The following is a 24,497-nucleotide window of genomic DNA, read 5'->3' as shown; positions in this document are numbered from 1 at the left end:
TTAAGCAAAAAAGCAGGTTCTCCTGCTGCTGCTGCTAACTTCACTTCAGTCGTGTCCGACTCTGTGCAACCCCATAGACGGCAGCCCACCAGGCTCTGTTGTCCCTGGATTCTCCAGGCAAGAACACTGGAGTGGATTGCCATTTCCTTCTCCAGCGCATGAAAGTGAAAGTGAAGTCGCTCAGTCATGTCCGACTCTTAGCGACCCCATGGACTGCAGCCTACCAGGCTCCTCCGTCCATGGGATTTTCCAGGCAAGAGTACTGGAATGGGTTGCCATTACCTTCTCCTAGTCATATTTGAAATGATAGTGTCTGGAATCATTTGCTTGCAACAGCTGAAGAAAGAACTTATACTTTTAGATTCAGCCTCCATGGTGGCTCAGATGTAAAGAATCTGTCTGCAGTGCAGGAGACCCAGATTTGATTCTTGGGTCGGGAAGTTCCCCTGGAGAAGGAAATGGCTGCCTGCTTCTTGCCTGGAGAATCCCACGGACAGAGCAGCCTGGCGGGCTACAGTCCACGGGGTTGCAAAGAGTCAGACACGACTGAGTGACTAACTCACACATGATCCATCAGGTGAAAAATTATTGCCCAGCTGCAAGCCTAGGACCATGTTTTTAGATTCCCTTAAAAGCCTCTCATCTAAGCTATTCATGTTACATTTGAGGAAACAGAGGACTATGGCAGGAAAAGGACTTACCCAAGGTAGCAGCTGTTAAAATATGGCAGAGTTAGAAATAGAAGCCTAGACATCACTCTCTCTACCTACCACCTCTCTGCCTTCCTAAGGCTGAGTTGTAAATATATCTTGTGGAAATCTTGTTACATATAATCTTACTATACAGGAAAAAATCATACTAGTAAAGATGAGACAGGTTTCCCTTCCTATCAGAAAGTAGAACACCCCTGTGAAATTCTATGTGAGCCACTATGGCATAAAACAAAGAAGCAATTACCTTAGGACACATCTTGCTAAGAGAGAAACAAAATAAATGGAGACAAAGCACAGATGCTCACAGACGCAATTCAAAGCTATGGTGCCTGATGCTGTTATGCTCTGTAATGACTCAGCTTGCTGCAAAACAAAATGCTGTTTTTGCTTTTCACCTTTTTAGGTAAAAGTGAAAATTCTTTTCAGATTTCTTTCAGTTAGTGAAAACAGGTACTAATGTAGGTCTTTCATACAAGCCAAAGGGTATAAAACAAACTTTTGGAAAACTGGTGGGTTGGGATGGTACCTGTATTTACACTAACAACACAAATTGTGTGCTTAAAACCTTAGAGGGCTTCCCAGGTGGTGCTAGTGGTAAAGAACCCGCCTGCAATGCAGGAGACTTATAAGAGACATGGGTTTGGGAAGATCCCCTGGAGAAGGGCATGGCAACCCACTTCAGTATTCTTACCTGAAGAATCCCATGGACAGAGGAGCCTGGTGGGCTACAGTCCCTGGGGTTGCAAAGAGTTGGGCACAACTGAAGGGACTTAGCATGCACATGCATGCAACACCTTAGAATCATGTTTTTGCGTGTGAAACTGTGGTTCCCAATGTCAGTGATATTCCTTATTTCAGAAACCTCTTACCAATATGGTTCTCTCTCTTGTAACTACATTAAATCACAAGATTGCTGTGTGTTAAGTCGCTTCAGTCATGTCCAACTCTTTGTGACCCCATGCACTGTAGCCTAACATGCTCCCCTGTCCATGAGATTCTCCAGGCAAGAGTACCGAAGTGGGGTGCCTTTACTCCTCCAGGGGCTTTTCCTGACCCAGGGATCAAATTCGCATCTCTTAATGTCTCCTACATTGGCAGGTGGGTTCTTTACTACTAGCGCCACTTGGGAAGCCCAAATCACATTATTTCTTTCTATTATCATCTTAATCTCTCTGGGTTGCTATAACAAAATACCAGAGACAAGGAGGCTTATAAATAACGAAAGTTAATTCTCAAGTTCTGGAGGTTGGGAAGTCCACCAGTAGATTCAGTGTCTGGTGAACCCTTACTTCCTAGTGCATAGACTGCAGTTTTGGAGGTATTCTCACATGGTGAAAGGGGTGAGGGAACTCTCTGGGATCTCTTTTATAAGGACACTAATCCCATTCATGAGGGCTCCACCCACAGGACCTAATCACCTCCAAGAGGTCCCATCTCCAAATACCATCACATTGGGGGTTAAGTTTCAACATATGAATTGGGGGAGTGGGGTAACACAGATAGTCAGTCAATAGCAATTACACATTCAAAAACAATGCCTTTGTAGTCAAATAAACTGAACCTGTTGAAGGAAAACCCCTAAGGCAATTTTATCCCTTAAACTAACGCTTCAAAAGATCTTTCCCTAATGACTGATTCAGATGATACTCTAATTGCAATTTTGATTTCCCATACCAGGATGTCTGCATCTTTTTAGCTTTACGATACTTCAAATATTAAATTATTAAGAATGTATGCAGCCCAAGAATTAAACATGAAAGCTAGCTCAGAGGCAATGAAGTATAAAACCAGAAATTGCTTCTTAATTCCTTTGTCAATTAAAAATAAATAAAAATAAATGAAGAGCTTGGCCTTCCAGTTTTTAAAAAAACATTTCTGAAAGTCAGGATTGTGAATCCATGTGTTGTATTTCTAATCCCAGGGAGACTTTACAAGACTCATTTACTAAAAAGCAAAGTGGAGATTCTGGTGTACCGCCTAAAATGAAAATCCGCTACTTTGTAAATTTGCATTTACTTTAATATTTATCAATGATAAAAACTCTCTCAGTTAACATTTGTTAAATACTAAGTGTCCAATAGCAAACTCATCAGTTGAAGTCTTTTTACAGTTCCCTTACAGACCATGATTGTTTGGACTAAAGTCCTATTATTTTATCACAACTATCATTGCTTCCCAGGAAGTAGTGATTGAGATTTGTCCAAGCATGTGACTTGCAAAATCATATGTTTTTTCCTATGTGTGTCATTAACCTCAATATTTAGTGCTACTAGAGTAATAATCAATTACAATGCAACAATCAGATATCAATAAGGTACTATGTAATAAATATGCTACTACACTAAAGAATTACTGGAAAAAAACAGGTTAATGAATCATGGTACATTATGAAAATCATAGATTCCATATGTCAGATTGGAAGATCTCTTAGAGACTGTGCAGCTAAATCCTCACAAAGGCAAGAAAATGTCGCTTCAGATCAGGGAGTTAGTCTTGGAGTCAATAGTCTTCTGCATCCCTCTCAAATACACATCCAAGTTTGGGATTTTTTGTGTTTATTTATGTGTGTGTGTGTGTGTGCATTTCAGTAAATATATTCCCTGTTTGAGGTTCATATCAATTTGGTTAATTCCAAGATTTTTCTCTAGAGCAAATCATAATCTAACAAAGTTTCACAGCAATAAGTTCCCATTTATGAGTATTTACATTTATGGATATTGGCTCATGTTGGTTCTGCAGCCATAACACATTCATTTTTGGAAGAAAAAGAAAGATAATCTGAGAGAACTTCTATGTTACAGTTAATTTCTGTTATTTAATAAGTGTAATGTTTCATATGTAGCTTCTTATATATATGTTTAAATGTTACATACTAAGAAACTAGCTACAGAATCCTGTGGTCTTCTGAAGACAATTATACCAGCAAATTTATTTTCAGCAAACTAAGAAACTAGGTAAAGAGAAAAATCATCTTTAAAATGGAATTGCACAGCAATGACAAGGGCATGATTCTTTTTAGTAACTTCATCCCTTCTAAGCTTCCCTGATGGCTCAGACAGTAAAGAATCCACCTGGAATGTGGGAGAGCTGGGTTCAATCTCTGGGTTGGGAAGATCCTCTGGAGAAGGAAAACAGCTACCCACTCCAGTATTCTGGCCTGGAGAATTCCACAGACAGAGGAGCCTGGCAGGCCACAGTCCATGGCGTTGCAAAGAGTCAACATGACTGAGCAACTTTGACTTCACTTCACTTCAAACTCTCAAGAGCAAGATAATATAATACTGTAGCAATCATTTAAACTTTTCCTGATTTGAGTCCAACGGCTATTCTGACACAATGCTTTTTTTGAAGGACTTCTCAGCCTGTATAATTCAATGGACACGAGTCTGAGTGAACTCCGGGAGTTGGTGATGGACAGGGAGGCCTGGCATGCTGCGATTCATGGGGTCGCAAAGAGTCGGACACGACTGAGTGACTGAACTGAACTGAACTGAACTGAAAGCTTTACGTGATGTTCAGTAAACCAAGACCAAGATTCTCACTCATATCATCAGGGCGTTTTGCCTCTTAGCCTATCAACTAAACTGCAGCTTCTTTGCTTACATCTTCCACTTACTCAAATGAGCTGATTTACCAGATTTTATTTGCCCACTAACCAGATTTTATCTAGATAGTAGAGTTTAGAGGAGAGCTCCATGCCCTTAAGGGAGAGCTGCAGGCTTTAAAACTTCTCAGCTGTAGCGTGGAATTGGGCACTCAGCAGCAAGAAAATCCACTACTATTGTCTGTCATCTATCCCCTTTTGTTTCAGCGTGCCCCTGTGGCACAAAGGATATGGGTAGCTGATGCTATAGTGATCTTACTTTTGTTGACTACATAACATGTTGTCTGAATCTATTTGGGTTGTTTCTTTTCCAGCAGAATCTGTCATGGTGTCTGACATAGTGTCTATCGGTAAGCACCCCAAGCTCCAGAGCAAAACAACCTGAGTATAAATCCCAACCCTCTCACTTACAAGCTGTGTGATCTTGGGTAAGATGCATAACCTTTCTGTGCCATGAATTCTTCACATTATGTACTATCTAAGCCTCCATGACAGTAAAAGAGCAAGTTTGCTGTGTCAAAGTCCATTCAGTGCCATGAAATGAGCTACACCACTTTTTTCCTCAACCATTACATATTCACTGAATGCCTATGCACTAGAAATTACAGAAAATACAACTTTTAAGACATGGAATTTGTCCCTATGAAACCACTTACTGTGAATTCTGGAATAAAGGACATGTGGTTAATGAGTAATATGCAAAATAAGCCCTCCAAGAGAGATAGACCACTTTGACCTGGAACCAGAGTGTGGATCCAATCTAGATATCTTTTCCATTTAATCCCCAATATGTTTTAGCAAAACCATAGTTGTGTTTCTTCACTATTTCAGAAATTCATCTACCTTTCCTTATTTAAATGATTTTAGGCACCAACATTATAATGATAAACTCATAACTTGGACAGATGGCTCAGCAGGTAAAGAATCCACCTGCAATGCAGGAGACACAGGTTCAATCCCTGGGTTGTGAAGATCCCCTGGAGGAGGAATTGGCAACCCACTCCAGCATTCTTGCCTGGGAAATCTCATGGATAGAGGAGCATGGCGGGATATAGTCCATGGGCTTGCAGAGTCGGACGTGACTGAGCGACAAAGTAGGCATGCACAAAAGCACAATACATAAAATACATAAGGCCTATGTTTCTGTTCATCATGTGAACTTTATTTCTGTTCAACTGTTCATTATTATCTGCTTAGGAAATACTATATCTCAGTTCAGTTCAGTTCAGTCGCTCAGTCGTGTCCGACTCTTTGTGACCCCATGAACCACAGCACGCCAGGCCTCCCTGTCCATCACCAACTCCCGGAGTTCACTCAGACTCACGTCCATCGAGTCAGTGATGCCATCCAGCCATCTCATCCTCTGTCATCCCTTTCTCCTCCTGCCCCCAATCCCTCCCAGCAACAGAGTCTTTTTCAATGAGTCAGCTCTTCGCATGAGGTGGCCAAAGTACTGGAGTTTCAGCTTTAGCATCATTCCCTCCAAAGAAATTCCAGGGCTGATATCCTTCAGAATGGACTGGTTGGATCTCCTGGCAGTCCAAGGGACTCTCAACAGTCTTCTCCAACACCACAGTTCAAAAGCATCAATTCTTTGGCGCTCAGCTTTCCTCACAGTCCAACTCTCACATCCATACATGACCACTGGAAAAACCATAGCCTTGACTAGATGGACCTTAGTCGGCAAAGTAATGTCTCTGCTTTTGAATATGTTGTCTAGGTTGGTCATAACTTTTCTTCCAAGGAGTAAGCGTCTTTTAATTTCATGGCTGCAGTCACAATCTGCAGTGATTTTGGAGCCCAAAGTCTGACACCGTTTCCACTGTTTCTCCATCTATTTCCCATGAAGTGATGGGACCAGATGCCATGATCTTTGTTTTCTGAATGTTGAGCTTTAAGCCAAGCTTTTCACTCTCCTCTTTCACTTTCATCAAGAAGCTTTTTAGTTCCTCTTCACTTTCTGCCATAAGGGTGGTGTCATCTGCATATCTGAGGTTATTGATATTTCTCCCAGCAATCTTGATTCCAGCTTGTATTTCTTCCAGTCCAGCGTTTCTCATGATGTACTCTGCATATAAGTTAAATAAGCAGGGTGACAATATACAGCCTTGACGTACTCCTTTTCCTATTTGGAACCAGTCTGTTGTTCCATGTCCAGTTCTAACTGTTGCTTCCTGACCTGCATACAGATTTCTCAAGAGGCAGGTCAGGTGGTCTGGTATTCCCATCTCATTCAGAATTTTCCACAGTTTATTGTGATCCACACAGTCAAAGGCTTTGGTATAGTCAATAAAGCAGAAATAGATGTTTTTCTGGAACTCTCTTGCTTTTTTGATGATCCAGCGGATGTTGGCAATTTGATCTCTGGAACATTTCATGCAAAGGTGGGCTCAATAAAAGATAGAAATGGTATGGACCTAAAAGAAGCAGAAGATATTAAGAAGAGGTGGCAAGAATACACAGAAGAACTGTACAAAAAAGATCTTCATGACCCAGATAATCACTATGGTGTGATCACTCATCTAGAGCCAGACATCCTGGAATGTGAAGTCAAGTGGGCCTTAGAAAGCATCACTATGAACAAAGCTAGTGGAGGTGATGGAATTCCAGTTGAGCTCTTTCAAATCCTGAAAGATGATGCTGTGAAAGTGCTGCACTCAATATGCCAGCAAATTTGGAAAACTCAGCAGTGGCCACAGGACTGGAAAAGATCAGTTTTCATTCCAATCCCAAAGAAAGGCAATGCCAAAGAATGCTCAAACTATATCTCAGTTAAATTATAAACATACAGGAAACATTTAAAAATCATTTATAACTCTGAGATAACTATCATTGACATTTTGGGATCTTTTTCTCCATTTTTTTCTAAGCATTTTTACACTATTGAGCTAATGTTACATAATTTGCTTTTTAAATAACTTTTTCGTCTTAGCTTAAAATATCTCACAAGAAATAAAAATTCCATATAATTGTACTACCAGTTAACCCCAGATGACATTTTTTTAAAATTACACATGTAATTTGAAAATTCAAATGTGTAATAGTGTGTCCTTCCACTGCACAGATATCAATGTTTGCAATATATGCTATATAGTATGCCAAAAGATCTTCAAATAGGTTTTTAATTATTTGAAATTACAAACAATGCTGTGTTGAATATTTTTATCATCACATATCAATTGAAAACGGCTGGATGAATTTTCAACCAAATTTGCAGGAAATGTTTAGAATAGTGTGACTCAAAATATAGGCTATTTGAAATACAGGAGCTTCACTTTTTGTGAAACTCTGCTTCACAAAAACATGCTTCAAAGCAGCTATAGCAGAGGCCTCTATGACTGCTAATCAGGAAAGCACTGGCATATGTATTAGGATGCCAAGGAGACAAAAATCATACAGTACTTAAACAGAAGCCCCTTTTTGAAAGCCACAAAGGCAGATACTACAAATTACAAGCACTGGTTTTCTATTGAATTGTTTCTCAAACAGATAACTCAATGTTATTTGATCCACAGTAACAACAGGGACAGTATTCATATTATGATCATTGGTAATTAACTTGAGCAGCTCAGAAGAGGGTAACTGAAAAATAATTGCCTGTTGCCCGAAGATAATAAACAGCCTGAAAAAGTGATGTAAAGCTGAAAGAGGAACTCACTGCAAAGCATTAATGCAGGAAAAAGAAGAAAACTTTAGAAAAAAAAATCTCATAGATATTTAAGAAGATCTTGTACCCGTAGAAGAGTTAGAAGGGTATAGTTGTAAAGTAAACAGTTTATAAACATTATAGATCCATTAAAGAATTCTAATAGACTATTTGGGGAAGAGTAGAGGGAGAGAGAAGAAATATAAGAAAGAAAAGTTGTGAGGTATGAAGAAGAGATACAGGTGAGTCAAAGTCTGTCTAATAGAAGTTCCAGATGGTGAGGAAGAGAAAGGAGAGATGGGGAAACATAATTCAAGGTGTAACAAAAGATACACTTCCCTGAGCTGAAGACTATTGTTTCAAAGCAAGATACTGAAAAATGGCACACTGTGGTATGTTGTTTGCCAGAAGGACCACTATTTTTGCCCTCCCTGTAGCTGTGTCCCATTGCAATGTGACTTTGAAGTTCCTCCCATGAAGGAGCCCCTTCGAATCTGACTTGGCTTCATAGCTTGTCAAAGATAGCCAGTGCTCAGTCACTTGAGTCATGTCCGACTCTTTGCAGCCCACCAGACTCCTCTGTCCATGGAATTTTCCAGACAAGAATACTGGAGTTGGTGGCCATGCCCTCCTCCAGAGGATCTTCCCAACCCAGGATTGAACCCACGTCTCCTGCATTGCAGGTGGATTCTTTACCACTGAGCCACCTTGGAAGCCCAAAGATAGCCCACATTTCACCAATAGAATGCGGTACAAGTAACACTGTGTTAGTTCCAAGCTCTGTCTCAAGAGGCCTTGTGTGCTTCTACGTTTGCTTGGAACCATCCCTCTGATTACCATGCAAACAAGCCCAGGCTAGTCTACTAATGGGCAAGATGTGACATGGAGCAGACACAAACCATTACATCTGAAGCCTTCCTAGCACCCAGCTGACCTACCAGATTATCACAGACATATGAGTGATTTCACCTGAGACCAGAAGAACTGCCCAGCCAAGCTCAGGACAAATCGCCAACTCACAGGCTTGAAAGAGCCAAAAGAACTCCCTATGCAGATGTCTGGTGGAATAGTATTTTAGGCAAAGGGGTAGGCATGTGCAAACACCGTGAGGTAAGAGCATGCCTGCCATTTCTGAGGAAAAGCAAGGAGGTCAGTTTGGCTAGAGTGGCATAAGTGATAAAGGGAAGGGTAGGAGATGAAATGAGAGGAGTGTGGTAAATTGCAAAAAAGGCCACACATCGTTCTACTTTCTATATCCTTGTCCTTGCAATGTGATATCACAGATCCTTCCCTCAAAAAGTAGACTCTGTACCTCTGCTCCCTGGATCTGGGTTGGCAATGTGGCTTACTGTGCCCAATGAGATATTAGTAAATATAATACAAGTAGAGACTTGAAAAGCACTTGTGCATCAAGGCTTGCTCTCTTGCTGTTCCTGAGGTCCCTGACTGCCATGCAAGAAAATCCAGACTCTTCCACTGGATTATGACACTCAGTCACTCTTGTCATCTGAGACAGCACCTAGTCAGCCCCCGAACTTGTGAGGCCACTCACTGCACTTGCAAATGCATGAGTGATTCCAGCATAGATCAGAAAAGTTGCTGAGCCCAGCCCAAATTGCCAAACCAGAGCTCAATAAATAATTTAAGCCATAAAATGTTGAACTGTTTTGTTATACAACAAAAGCTAATTGATGCAATGATTTAGTTACAAGAATAAAGTGAAAATCATGGGAGAATTCAGGGAGAGGGAATAAAAGTTTAGCTGTCCTAGCTGCATTGAATTCTTTATCCACAATATGGAATACTATTAGATATTATGATAATGTTTATAGAATTCTGAAGGGAAAGGCTTTTGAACCTATTACTTTCCCATTGCAAAGAAATAGGCTTTGGGGATACCAGAAAACTATCACTTAGGAGCAAAGACAATTTCCTTTTTTTCTTATTGAGGTATATTCTACAATGCAAAATTGTCTGTATTTAAGGTGTACAATTTGATTATTTGATATGCATATACATTGTGAAATAATCACTCTAATAAAGCTAATTAACATTTCCATCAGCCCAAGAATACTGGAGTGGATAGTCCATCCCTTCTACAGGGGATCTTCCCAACCCAGGAATCAAACCAGGGTTTCCCACATTGCAGGCAGATTCTTTACCAACTGAGCTACCAGGGTAGCCTTTTCCCTTCAGATCACTACCACTTTCTGTTTCCTTCCATTTGTGTGAGTCTGTGTGAGAACACTTAGGATCCACTTTCTTAGAAAAGTCCAAGTATACAATAAAGTATTGTTAATCATAGTCATATTGTTCTATATTATCCCCAGAATTTATTCATCCTGCATAACTGAAACTTTGCAGGCCTTGACCAAAGTTTCTCCATTTGTCCCTCCTCTAGCCCCTTGTAACCACCATTTTACTCTCTGCTTCTATGACTTCAACTATTTCAGACTCCACATATAAATATTTGTCTTTATCTGGCTTATTTCACTTAGCATAATGTCTTTCAGGTTCATCCAAGTTGTCCCAAATAGTAGAATTTCCTTCTATTTAAAGTAGGAATAATATCCCATTGTGTGTATGCAGGCATATTTTGAAGATATTTCAGATTTGGTTCCAGACCATCACAATAAAGTGAATATTGCAATAAAGTGAGTGACATGAATACTGGAGTGGGTAGCCTATCCCTTCTCCAGCAGATATTCTTGACCCAGGAATCAAACCGGGGTCTCCTGCATTGCAGGCAGATTCTTTACCATCTAAGCTACCAGGGAAACCCCTTTGATTTTCTAGTGCATATAAGTTATGCTAATATTATAAACTATTAAATGTGCAGTAGCATTATATCTTAAAAAACAACATACATGCCTTAATTTAAAAATACTTTATTGCTAACAATAATCTGCTGGGAGGGATTGGGGGCAGGAGGAGAAGGGGACGACAGAGGATGAGATGGCTGGATGGCATCACTGACTCGATGGACGTGAGTCTGAGTGAACTCCGGGAGTTGGTGATGGACAGGGAGGCCTGGCGTGCTGCAATTCATGGGGTTGCAAAGAGTCAGACACGACTGAGTGACTGAACTGAACTGAACTGAACTGAGTCTGAGCCCTCAGCAAATCTTAATATTTTGGCCAGTGGAGGGTCTTGCTTCAGTATTGATGGCTGCTAACTGATCAGGTTGCTGAAGGTTAGGGTGGCTGTGACAATTTCTTAAAATAATACAATGAAGTTTGTTGTACTGATTGACTCTTCCTCTCATGAACAATTTCTCTGTAGCATGAAATGCTATTTGATAGCATTTTACCTAGAGTAGAACTTCTTTCAAAATTGATGTCCATCTTCTCAAAGCCTGCCACTGCTTTATCAACTAAGTTTATGTAATATTCTAAATCCTTTTCTGTCATTTCAACAGTCTTCATAGCATCTTCACCAGGAATAGATTCCATTTCCAGAAACTTCTTTCTTTGCTCATCCATAAGAAGCAACTCCTCAACTGTTAGAATTTATCATGATGTTGCAGCAATTCAGTCAAATCTTCAGGCCCCACTTCTAATTCAAGTTCTCTTGTCATTTCCACCATGTCTGTAGTAACTTCCTCCCCTGAAGTCTTGAACTCCTCAAAGTCACCCATGAGGGTTGGAATCAACTTCCTCCAAACTCCTGTGAATGTTAATATTTTGACCTTTTCCCATGAATTACAAATATTCTTGATGGCGTCTAGAATGGTGAATCCTTTCCAAAATGTTTTCAATTTACCTTGCCCATATCCATCAGAGGAATCACTATGTATGATTAGCTATAGCCTTGCAAAATGTATTTCTTAAATCATAAGACTTGAAGGTCAAAACTACTTGGCACATCGACTGCAGAATGGATGCTGTATTAGCAGGTATAAAAATAATATGAATATCATTGTACATCTCCATTTCAGTCCAGTTCAGTGCTCTTGGATGGCCAGGTACTTTCTCTCCTTTCTCAGTGTTTTGAAAGGAATCTTTTATTCTGAGCAACAGATCTCAACAATAAGCTTAAAATATTCAGTAAATCATGTTGTAAACAGATGTGCTGTCATTCATGCTTTATTCTTCCCTTTATACAGCACAAGAAGAGTAGATTTAGCATAATTCTTAAGGGGCCTAGGATTTTCAGAATACTAATTGAGCATTGGCTTCAACTGAAAATCACCAGCCGCATTCAGTTCAGTCCAGTTCAGTTCAGTTGCGCAGTCGTGTCCAACTCTTTGTGACCCCATGGACTGCAGCACACCAGGCCTCCCTATCCATCACCAACTCCCAGAGTTTACTCAAACTCATATCCATTGAGTCAGTGAGGCCATCCAACCATCTCATCCTCTGTCATCCCCTTTTTCTCCTACCTTCAATCTTTCCCGGTATCAGGGTCTTTTCAAATGAGTCAGTTCTTTGTATCAGTTGCATTAGCCTCAAACAAGTGAGCCAGCTTGTCCTTTGAAGCTTTAAAATCAGGCCTTGGCTTCTCTTCTCCAGCTATGAAAGTCCTGGATGGCATCTTCTTCTTATACAAGGCTATTTCATCTACATTGAAAATCTGTTGTTTAGTGTGAAGTGAAGTCGCTCAGTCATGTCCAACTCTTTGCGACCCCATGGAATGTAGCCTACCAGGCTCCTCCATCCATGGGATTTTCCAGGTAAGAGTACTGGAGTGGGTTGCCAATGCCTTCTCCAGGGGAAATTCCCAACCCAAGGATCGAACCTGGGTCTCCTGCATTATAAGCAGACGCTTTACTGTCTGAGCCACCAAGGAAGCCCAGGGAGGTTGTTTAGTGTAGCCACCTTCATTAATTATCTTAGCTAGAACTTCTGGATAACTTGCTGCAGTTTCTGCTTCAGCACTTGCTGGTTCACTTTGCACTTTTATGTTATGGAGAGGGTTTCTTTTCTTAAACCTCATGAACTCACCTCTGCCAAATTCAAGCTTCTCCTCTGCAGCTTCCTTCCCTCTCTCAGCCTTCAGAGAATTGAAGAGAGTTAGGGCCTTGTTCTGGATTAGGTTATGACTTAAGGCTGTGGCTGGTTTGATCTTTTATCCAGATCCCTAAAACTTTCTCCCTATAATCAATAAAGATATTTTGCTTTCTTGTCACTTGTGTTCACTGGAGTGGCACTTTTAATTTCCTTAGAGAACTTTTCTTCGGCATTCACAACGTGGTAACTGTTTGGTACAAGAGACCTAGCTTTTGGCCTGTCTCAGGTTTCAACATGTCTTCCTCATTGAGCTTAATCATTTCTAGTTTTTGATTTAAAGGGAAAGACTTATGACTCTTCCTTTCACTTTACTGCTTATAGACCATTGTAGGGTTACTAATTAGCATAATTTTATTTTTTTTCATAATTTTAATATTATGTCTCAGGGAATGGGGAAGCCCAAGATGAGGGAGTGAGATGAGGGACCAACTTTGTAACAGTCAAAACACATATTTTTTTATTAAATTCACTGTCTTTTTGGGGCACAGTTCATGGTGTCCCAAAACAATGACAATAGTAATCAAAAACCACTGCTCAAAGATTATCATAACAAATAACAATGAAAGAGTTAGAAATATTACAAGAACTACCAAAATGTGACATAAAGACACAAAGTAAGCAAATACTGTTGGGAAAATGGCACTGATAGATTTGCTTGGGTTCTCCATACCTTCAATTTGTTTTAAAAAACAATACACAATACCTGTGAAGCATAATAAAGTGAAGCAGAATAAAATGAGGTATGCCTATTACTACACACACACACACACACACACACACACACACACACACACACTACAGTTTCTTTATCTGTTTGTTCATCAGTGGACACTCAGGTTGTTTCTGTATCTTGGTTACTGTGAATAATGCCAAAATGAATGTGGAAGTGTAGGTACCCCTTTGAGATTCTGATTCCATTTCCCTTGGATATATACCCAGAAGAGGGATTACTAGATCATATAGTAGCTCTATTTCTAATTTTTGAGAAAACTCCATACTATAGTTGCTGCATCATTTTGCATTCTCACCAGAAATGTACAAGTGCTCCCTTTTCTCCATATCCCCACCAACACTAGTTGTCTTTTATCTCTCATATAATAGCCACTCTAACAATTGTGTGGTGATATTCCATTTTGGTTTTGGTTTCCCTGATGACTAGTGGTGCTGAGAAACTTTTCATGTACTTATGGACCATTTGTATGTCTTGTTTTAAGAAAAGTCCATTCATGCTTTTGTTCATTTTTTCATTTCTTTTTTGTCTTGTTCTCTGCCCCCCTCCCCCACCCCCACAGCACCACACAGTGAGATCTTAGTTTCCTGACCAGGGATCGAAATGGGATCCCCTGCAGTGAAAGCATGGAGTCCTAACTACTAAACTACCAGGGAAGTCCCTCTTCTGTTTTGTTTTTGAAGAGTTCTTTGTGTTTCTTATACAATTTAGGTATTAGCCTCTTATCAGATACATGATTAGCAAATATTTTCTCCCATTCCATAGGTTGCCTTTGCACTCTATTGATTATTTTGTTTGCTGTGCAAACAAAGCTTTTTAATTTAATTCCATTCATCTATTTTTGCTTTTGTTGCCAATGCTTTTTCTGTCATACACAAAATATCATTGCCCAGACCAAAATCAAGGAGATTTTACCCTAAGTTTTCTTCTAGGACTTTTATAGTTTCTGGTCTTACATTTTAAACTTTAATCCATTTAGAGTTGATTTTTGTATACAGTCTGATATACAAACACATATTCTTCTGCTATAAATGGAAAGTCCTATGTATGTCAGTTAGGTCCCTTTAGTCTAGAGTTCAAGTCAGCTATTTCTTTATTGATTTTTCTTTTTGAATTTTCTGTCCATTATTGTAACTGGGGATATTGAAGTCCTTTGCTATTATTGATTGCTCTCAATTTTTGGCTTCAAATCTGTCAATATTTGCTTTCTTGATGTTCAGTTCAGTTCAGTTTAGTCTCTCAGTCATGTCCGACTCTTTGTGACCCCATGAATTGCAGCATGCAAGGCTTCCCTGTCTATCACCAACTCCCAGAGTTCACACTAACTCATGTCCATCGAGTATGTGATGCCATCCAACTATCTCATCCTCTGTTGTCCCCTTCTCCTCCTGCCCTCAATCCCTCCCAGCATCAGAGTCTTTCCCAATGAGTCAACTCTTCGCATGAGGTGGCCAAAGTACTGGAGTCTCAGCTTTAGCATCAGTCCTTCCAAAGAACACCCAGGACTGATCTCCTTTAAGATGGACTAGTTGGATATCGTTGCAGTCCAAGGAACACTCAAGAGTTTTCTCTGACATCACAGTCCAAAAGCATCAATTCTTCGGCGCTCAACTTTCTTCACAGTCCAACTCTCACATCCATACATGACCACTGGAAAAACCATAGCCTTGACTAGACGGACCTTTGTTGGGAAAGTAATATCTCTGCTTTTTAATATGCTCTCTAGGTTGGTTATAACTTTCCTTCCAAGGATGTTAGGTTTATAATTGTTGTATCTTTCTGTTGAATCACCTTTTATCACTATATAATGACCTTCTCTGTCCCTAGAAACAGTTTTAAAGTCTGTTTTGTATGATATAAATTTAGCTACCTCTGCTTTCCTATGGCTACCATTTGCATTTCACGCATTTCATACCATTCACCATCCCATATCTTTTTCATCCCTCACTTTCAGCCTTTGTGTTTATTTAATTCTAAAGTGAGTCTCTTGTTTGCCATTCCCTTCTCCAGTGGACCACATTCTGTCAGACCCCTCCACCATGACCTGTCCTTCTGGGGTGGCCCCTCATGCCACGGCTTAGTTTCATTGAGCTGGATCATCGAAAAAACAAGAGAGTTCCAAAAAATATAAATTTCTGCTTTATTGACTATGCCAAAGCCTTTGACTGTGTGGATCACAATAAACTGTGGAAAATTCTGAATGAGATGGGAATACCAGACCACCTGACCTGCCTCTTGAGAAACCTGTATGCAGGTCAGGAAGCAACAGTTAGAAGTGGACATGGAACAACAGACTGCTTCCAAATAGGAAAAGGGGTACATCAAGGCTGTATATTGTCACCCTGCTTATTGAACTTCTATGCAGAGTACATCATGAGAAACGTTGGGCTGGATGAAGCACAAGATGGAATCAAGATTTCCGGGAGAAATATCAATAACTTCAGATATGCAGATGACACCACCTTTATGGCAGAAAGTGAAGAAGAACTAAAGAGCCTCTTGATGAAAGTGAAAGAGAAGAGTGGAAAACTTGGCTTAAAGCTCAACATTAGAAAACTAAGACCATGGCATCTGGTCCCATCACTTCATGGCAAATAGATGGGGAAACAGTGGCTGACATTTTTGGGGGGCTCCAAAATCACTGCAGATGGTGATTGCAGCCATAAAATTAAAAGACACTTACTCCTTGGAAGGAAAGTTATGACCAACCTAGACAGTATATTAAAAAGCAGAGACATTACTTTGCCAACAAAGGTCCGTCTAGTCAAAGCTATGGTTTTTCCAGTAGTCATGTATGGATGTGAGAGTTGGACTATAAAGAAAGCTGAGCTCCGAAGAACTGATGCTTCTCAACTATGGTGCTTCAAGAGAAGACTCTTGAGAGTCCCTTGGACTGCAAGGATATCCAATTAGTCCATCCTAAAGGAGATCAGTCCTGGGTGTTCATTGGAAGGACTGATGCTAAAGCTGAAACTCCAATACTTTGGCCACCTCATGTGAAGAGCTGACTCATTTGAAAAGACCCTGATACTGAGAAAGATTGAGGGCAGGAGGAGAAGGGGATGACAGAGGATGAGATGGTTAGATGGCATCACCGACTCATGGATATGAGTTTGGGTAAACTCCAGGAGTTGGTGATGGACAGGGAGGTTTGGTGTGCTGCGGTCATGGGGTCACAAAGAGTCAGACATGACTAAGTGACTGAACTGATCTGAAAGTGAGTCTCTTGTAGGTAGCATATGACTAGATCATATTTATTTATCCATTCATCCACTGTATGCCTTTTGTTTAGTAAGTTTAATCCATGTACATTTAAGGTAATTATTGATAAGTGAAAACTTAGTATTGCCGTTTGGTTCATTGTTTTCTGTTTGTCTTACAGCTGTTTTGTTCCTTTCTTTCAGCTTCTTTATTGTACTTCTTTTTGGTACTCTGGAGCTCTCCAAGGGATATTCTCATTGACATGCAGTTCAGTTTTTGTTTTTTTGTGGGAAGGATAAGTGTTGGGACCTCCTGGTTTGCCATCTTGCTGACATCAGGGCAGAGACAATTTTCAGTAATTCGGGGATTCTATTGAATATATTCTCTGAAATGGAAACATCCATTCATAAGGACTTTACCCTCATAACCTAACTACTTCCCAAAGGCCCCACCTCCAAATACTCATGCTTTGTTATTCTAAGTGAAAGTGAAAGTCACTCATTCTTTTCTGACTCTTTGCAACCCCATGGACTATACAGCCCATGAAATTCTCCAGGCCAGAACACTGGAGTGAGTAGTCTTTTCCTTCTCCAGCAGATCTTTCCAACCCAGGATCTCCTGCATTGCAGGTGGATTCTTTACCAACTGAACTACCAGGGAAGCTTACTCTAACAAATTCCCCAATATGTGAAAGAACTCAGTTTAGTTCAGTTCAGTCACTCAGTTGTGTCCGAATCTTTGTGACCCCATGGACTGCAGCACGTCAGGCTTCCCGGTCCATCACCAACTCCCTTGGCTAAAAGAACTCAGCCAAGATAAAAAAAGCTGCTTCCTAACTTACCCATAGCTGACTACAGACACATAAGTGAGTCTAATGAAGAAGACATGCCCAGCAAATTCACAGGCTCATAATAATAAAAAGATTATCAACTTAAGCCACTGTATTTTGAAGTGGTTTGTTATACCAAAATAGGTAAGCAATACAGGCGCTATCAACAAAGTAACCTGGAAGAGAGGGACTTTGTGTATCTTTTCTATGGTGATCAACTTACCACTGAACTCAAAATTGGGCTACTGAAATGATACATCTTAATCCATGTTGATCTTTGCTGTAAAACTTTAAATAACTGTTTTTCCTTGTTTCAATGAGAAACCATATAAGAATGTCACTACTTGGATTAGAGGAGGGTAAGTAACTGACGTGGACATAGAATTGCAATTGAAGTTTGCTATCTTAAATTTCTGGTGTTTCATAGGTTGGTGCTTATGAAACAAACAGAATTGTGAATTATTTAGGAGTAAAAAAATGAGCCCACCTGAAGCTTCTGGATAAAGTTTTTAAGTCTGATGATTTTTGATGTTAGCTACATTTTCTGATAATTGCTGTTTGCAAAGATGAACTGGTCCATACTGATAATAAACGTCTGCGTTTACTCTAAAAGCCTTTAAGAAACTGGAGTTCAAACTGCCTGCAACAGTATAAAAGATACTAGTTCCCATTTAAAAAAAAAAAAAACACTAATGATACCTTTTAGAGAACTGCTTGATAATCTATTTGAGCTACTCACATCCTACACTTTTGAATTCCTCTGGTGGTGGTGGAGATTTTTCTTTGGGGTTTGATGGAGATTGTCTGGAGCTATGCAATTTGTGGCCATTTTAAAGAAATATAAACTAATAGAGAAAAATCGAGGCTGCTAAACTGGGACTGAGGCTGCCAATGCTATCATTTGAACTCATGGTATGGCTTTGTAACACCTATCATCGTATAATAAAGCCAGTAGAAAAGGAAAAAAGTAGCATCAAAACAAAAATGAAAAATTGGATTAATAAGTCCTCATTAAACTAGAACACCAAAACAACAAAACAACAGTGACTTCAAAGCAATAACATGAATGTGGGTATACTTGGGGGAAAAGTAATCCTTTTGATTCATTGTGAAAGTGGAGAGTAGCTACCATGTTACCCTATTCTATCCCAAGCAGTCATGTAAAACTGTTTCCACTCCTAGCATCCTGAGATTGGTCTTTTCAATAAAAAGAAACTGGGGTCCTTAGATAGTGGCATTCTTTAAAATCAACCTGAACATCCTGATCTTGGGAGGAAGCATGCACACTTTCAAAAGTGTCTGAGTTGTGGCACAGGAGTCAGCATGAAATCACCACTACTGGTCTATGAAAATTTGAACATTAAAAAGTTATTTTGGTCTCCTGAAACCAGTGGAGTCTGTGAAAGGCCAAACGTCCATGGTGAGGCTTGAGAGGGACAAAGTTAAGAAAGCAAGAAACAAGTTGTATAAAATGCATATATGATTGCAGTCCTCAGACAAACTCTGTATTAGGACAATCTGAATCTGGACATTATTATAAATTAATCTGTGGGCTTTCTCACCTACTGGGAACTTGAGGGCAGACACAGCATGAACACCTGAGCTAATCCTCATTTTTCACATTGCTAATGAGGATAGAACATTTTTGATGCTGAGCTTGGTTCAGAATAGAGACACAAATTTTGGTATGTTCTTCCAGATGAGATAAGACCCACTATGATCTTCCCTGAGCAAGGAGAATCAGACAGGTAAGGAATGAACAAATATTGGATGCATTTAAATGCTTCTTTTATTACAAAAGTATTAAATGCTCACTTTAAACAATTTTTCACAATGCAAAAATATATAAAATGCATTTAAATATTAGTGCAACCACTCTTAGAAATGATATTTCAAACTTCTAAACCACTATATAAGAAAAAAGAGGAAATGCACTTTGATAAATCTAGCAAGAAAAAAACTAAAAATTTTTCAATGACAGAATTATTACTAATTTGACAGAATTATAATCTATGTGAAAGGTTTAATTATGAATTAAAAGGCAGGAATTCTCAGATGAAGTAAAAAATAAATCACATCACATGCTATTTTGGAAAGATAAACTCAAAACAAAACACAAAAAGGTTGAAAATATTGGAGTGGATAAAGATACACCAGACAAATGCTAACAAAAAACAAGAAGGGGTAGCAAAGAAAAGTCAAAGCAAGAAGCATTAAATGGGTTAAAGAGGTTTCTTTATGCTATCAATTAACACAATGCAATAAGAAAATCATGAAATTTAACACAATGGAAAAAAAGTTCAAATATGTAAAGCAAAAAAGGTTAAAAAGATACCCCATACTTTTATCTGAAATTTTAGATAAAGCAGTTAAAAAGGGAAAAACTAAATAACAATGAACAAGTTTGATTTAATATGTAGAAATATGATACATTACTACCAAACAAAAAGAAAATACACATTTGCTTTAATTGCCATGATTTGAAAATGTTAAGGAGGCACTACTTCAGGGACTTGTTAAAACAGAGATTTATATTCTAAATGAAATATTAACATAGTCAAAGCATCACTACCAAGTCAGTTTTATTCCAAGAATGCAAGAATATATCAACATTAGTAAGTCTTGGTGTAACTAATACATTAATGGATTAAAGACAATAACCATATTATCACCTTCACAGATACCAGAAAAGTCCTTTGATAACATTCTATATACATTCCTGACAAAACTATAAGTCAAGCTGGAATAATGAACAGAAGGGCATTTCTATAACTTGAAAAAGGGTATCTATCAGAAACAATGGAAATCATCATATTTTAGAGTGAAACAATGAGTTATTTCTATTAAGGCCCAAAACAAGAGAAGAATACCTATTCTTTATTGAGTCATATAAATCTGCGGTGTCCTGGAAGTCATAAGATCTTTACCAAGGTGCTAAAAAGGAAAAGTTAGATATAAACATCAGCAAGGAAAAGACAAACATTTCATTATTTACAGCTGACATGATTGTGTATCTCAGAATTCAAGATCACTAACTGGAATAAACTCCCACAGAACTAAGAACAGAGTTTAATATCATGCCTGGATATAAGACAAATGCAAAGCTCTGTATTGTAAAGATGTCCATTCTTGACACATTACTCAAAAATTCCAAGGCACTTTGAGGAATTTTTTTGTTTGTTTCATAGAAGTTGAGTTGACTGTAAAATACATCTGGAAAAATAATATGTACAAAAATAGCCATGTAAATGCTAAAAAAAAAAGAATAATGAGTGGGGAGCACATTTCAAAACTTATTATAATGCTACAATAATTAAAGCAGTGAGATACTAGCTCAGTAATAGACAAAAATTGAACAGAAAAGAAACATAAACAACATACCCACAGAGAGAATTCTAAATCGGTGCAGATGTAATTCAATACAATAAATAGATTAGGAAAACTAGCTCTCTTCTGAAAAAATAAACATAGGTCCCTACTTTTCACCATACATACCACATATGGATTAAGACACTAAGCAGTAATATATCAAATATTAGAATAAATATAGGAGATTATTTTTTGGTCTTGCCATGAGGCATGTGAGATCTTAGTTCTCTAACCAGGGATCAAACCTGTGCACCCTGCATCGGGAGCACTGAGTCTTACCCACTGAACTGCCAGGGAAGTCCCAGGAGAGTATTTTTATAATCTTGGGTTATATAGAAGCCTACCTAAATATAAGACAAAACCAAGAAGCTATAAAAGAAAGATTAAAATGTTTGCTTTTTTACATAATTAAAATTTTGCCCAATACCATCCTAAATAAACTTTTTAAAAGACATTGGCAATATATAGCAGACAAAAGGATATCAGCTCTAATATCCAGAGACCGCCCACAAATCAAGAAGGAAAAAAAAACACATACACACACAAAAGATTCAACAGAAAAATAGGCAAAGGATATGAACAAGCAATCTCTAACAGAAGAAATATAAATAGCTAATAAATATATTAAAAGATGCTTAACTTAATTGGTGATTAGGGGAAAAGAAATAAATGAGAATCGGTTTTTCATCCAAAATGCTGACAGAAATTTAAAATAATAATAGTGTCTGGCATGCTGAGAAGGCAGTTTAGCTCAAACTCTTTGATCTAGCAGTTTTATTTCTAAGGTATTAGTCTACAAAAATATTTCTACATGTGCAAAAGATAGATTTTTAAAATGTTTTTATAATATTATTTGTAACAGTTAAAAAAAAAACGTGTTCACAACCTGAAGATCTATCATGTGGAAAATATCGAATAAATTATATAGTTCATCTATTATAGAACTCTGCTGGCTGTTACAATGACTTTCTATTGATCCCAGGGCTGGGAGTTGCAGGTGGATCAAGTTGTAGAATAACAAATATAGGATAATTTTGCTTTATAAAACACATAAGAACACATAAACAGAAAAATAACTTGGAGATACAAAACAAATAATCATGGCTATCTCATGGCTCTGGGACTAAGAGAGGGATATTTTCACCTATTACTTTATATACTGCTGTAATTTTACTTTCACGATAAGCATGCATATAAGCTCACTTTATAACATTTGGATTTTTTAAAAAACTATAAGCAAATAGAGAAAAAGTGATATGAATTCTCACCACACAGAGGCATTAAATTGTCGCTACTTTTCTTTTCAGTCCTTATTATGCATTTTTAACATATTTGAGATCTTAATTTTAGGCTTGTCTTTTAATTAAGATAATACTTTATTTTCTCTATAAAAATTCAAACAATAAAGAGACACAAGAGAACTAAAAGCACATGTATTCCCACCACACAGAGATAATTGCCTATGAAAATATTGTAAAATTCAAGTGCACAGAAATGAATTATGAGTCATCCATTCACATTGTCATAGAACATGCAGACTTGTTCTTTAATTTCATAATAATCACAAAATAATTAGTCAATATGTTTTAATTATAGAATGAATACCACCCACTCACCCATCAAACCTGAACAGCACTAGAATACTGACAATGACTTCCCTCTACTTTTATTCCAACCACCTTTCCTCAGTCCCAATTGCCATTATCCTGAATTTTTGATTGCCTTTCCTTTACTTTCTCATAAAATACTTTTAATCCCTAGTATATATGTACACCTAAATAAAATATCCTTCAGTTGTATTTGTTTTGAATAATTAATATAAAAAGAATATCCTATTATATGTAGTCTTCTGGGACTTGATGTGCTGTGCTATGCTTAGTCACTCAGTCATGTCCAACTCTGTGCGACCCCATGGACTGTAGCCTGCCAGACTCCTCTGTCCTTGGGGATTCTCTAGGCAAGAATACTGGAGTGGATTTCCATGCCCTCCTCCAGGGGATCTTCCCAACCCAGGGGTTGAACCCAGGTCTTCTCCTGCATTGCAGGCAGATTCTTTGCTAGCTGAGCTACCAGGGAAGCCCCTGGTCTACCCATGTTTATACATATAATATGTTTATCTGTTGTCCACTCATTTCTCTGCTGTATAATATTCCATTGTGTAAATACAGCACAATGTATTCAGTTTCCTTTAGGGACTTTCTCTACTAATACTTCAGTGTATATACTGTTGGTCTATACATACTTTCATAGATCTATTTCTCTCACTACTGAAGAGTTATGTCCTTCACCTCTTACGCCAGTTTCCTCATCTGTAAAACAGGGATGATAGTATCTACCTCAATGGGTTCTTATAAAGATTAAATGTGTTGATACATGTAAGGACCTTAGAACAGTGCCTGGACATAGCAAATGCTATGTTAATGTTGTTGCTGTTATTATTATTTACGCCACATAAGATTAAACCACAAAAACTGATGTTATAACAAATGGATATATACACTGTATGATAGCTTTATCTAAAATAATAAAGTCTCTAAACAGGAATTTTTTCTCATTAAAATAAGAGTTTCACTTGTACCAAATGGAATTGATTTTATAAAAAATAGGAGCATTAATAAATTTGCAAAACTTATCACAGCAATCTTATGTGTGTTTATTCTCTAGAAGCTGTTTAATAAACACTATCTTTAAAAGTTGTAAAGAATGAATACACATTTCCTAGTAGCAAAAAACACTACTAGGCTGAAGGAATGCCTTATTCAATTTTTTAAAGTTAATTCTACTAGAAGCAGCAATATTTGAGTTAGAAGACTTGTCTATGGAAAAATCTGAATTAGAAAGGCTTGGACTTGGGAAGACTAATTTTAAAAAGGTCTGGATCTGGGGAAAGTTTGGAAGACCTGAACTATGGAACATATTAAAATACCTGGATATCGTAGACACTGGAAGACCTGAATGTTAGACGACCGGTACACCAGAGACGTTGGAAGACGTAGATATTGAGCCTGCTTTTGGAAGACTGAGTAGTTGTTTGGAAGACATGGAGATGCTGGAAGACGTGGAGATGCTGGAAGACGTAGAGACGCTGGAAGACGTAAAGATGTTGGAAGACGTGGAGATGTTGGAAGACGAGATGTTGGAAGACGTGGAGATGTTGGAAGACACAGAGATGCTGGAAGCCCTGGAGATGCTGGAAGACCTGGAGGTGTAGGAAGACGAGGATTTTCTGGAAGACACACCTTCGTTGGAAGACAAGGATTTCCTGGAAGACATGGCTTTGTTGGAAGACAAGGATTTCCTGGAAGGCGCACCTTCATTGGAAGACAGGGATTTTCTGGAAGACATGGATTTCCTGGAAGGTGCACCTTCATTGGAAGACGAGGATTTTCTGGAAGA

General features: G+C 38.5%; 1 protein-coding gene across 1 annotated transcript; it reads left to right on the top strand.

Annotated features, from left to right (window-relative positions):
- Positions 1–23,705: 23,705 nt before the first annotated feature.
- Positions 23,706–24,495, top strand: LOC120881557 (cerebellar degeneration-related antigen 1-like; the record flags this gene model as incomplete). Its single annotated transcript, XM_040265284.1, is given in 1 exon segment — positions 23,706–24,495. A coding segment is annotated over 1 exon segment (354 nt), but the record flags the coding sequence as incomplete, so codon positions are not given.
- Between the last annotated feature and the right edge of the window lie 2 nt (positions 24,496–24,497).

The sequence above is a fragment of the Oryx dammah genome, unplaced genomic scaffold, assembly GCF_014754425.2.
Source record: "Oryx dammah isolate SB20612 unplaced genomic scaffold, SCBI_Odam_1.1 HiC_scaffold_23, whole genome shotgun sequence".
In the NCBI taxonomy this organism is placed as follows: Eukaryota; Metazoa; Chordata; class Mammalia; order Artiodactyla; family Bovidae; genus Oryx; species Oryx dammah.
This window is presented reverse-complemented; position numbering and strand designations above follow the sequence as displayed.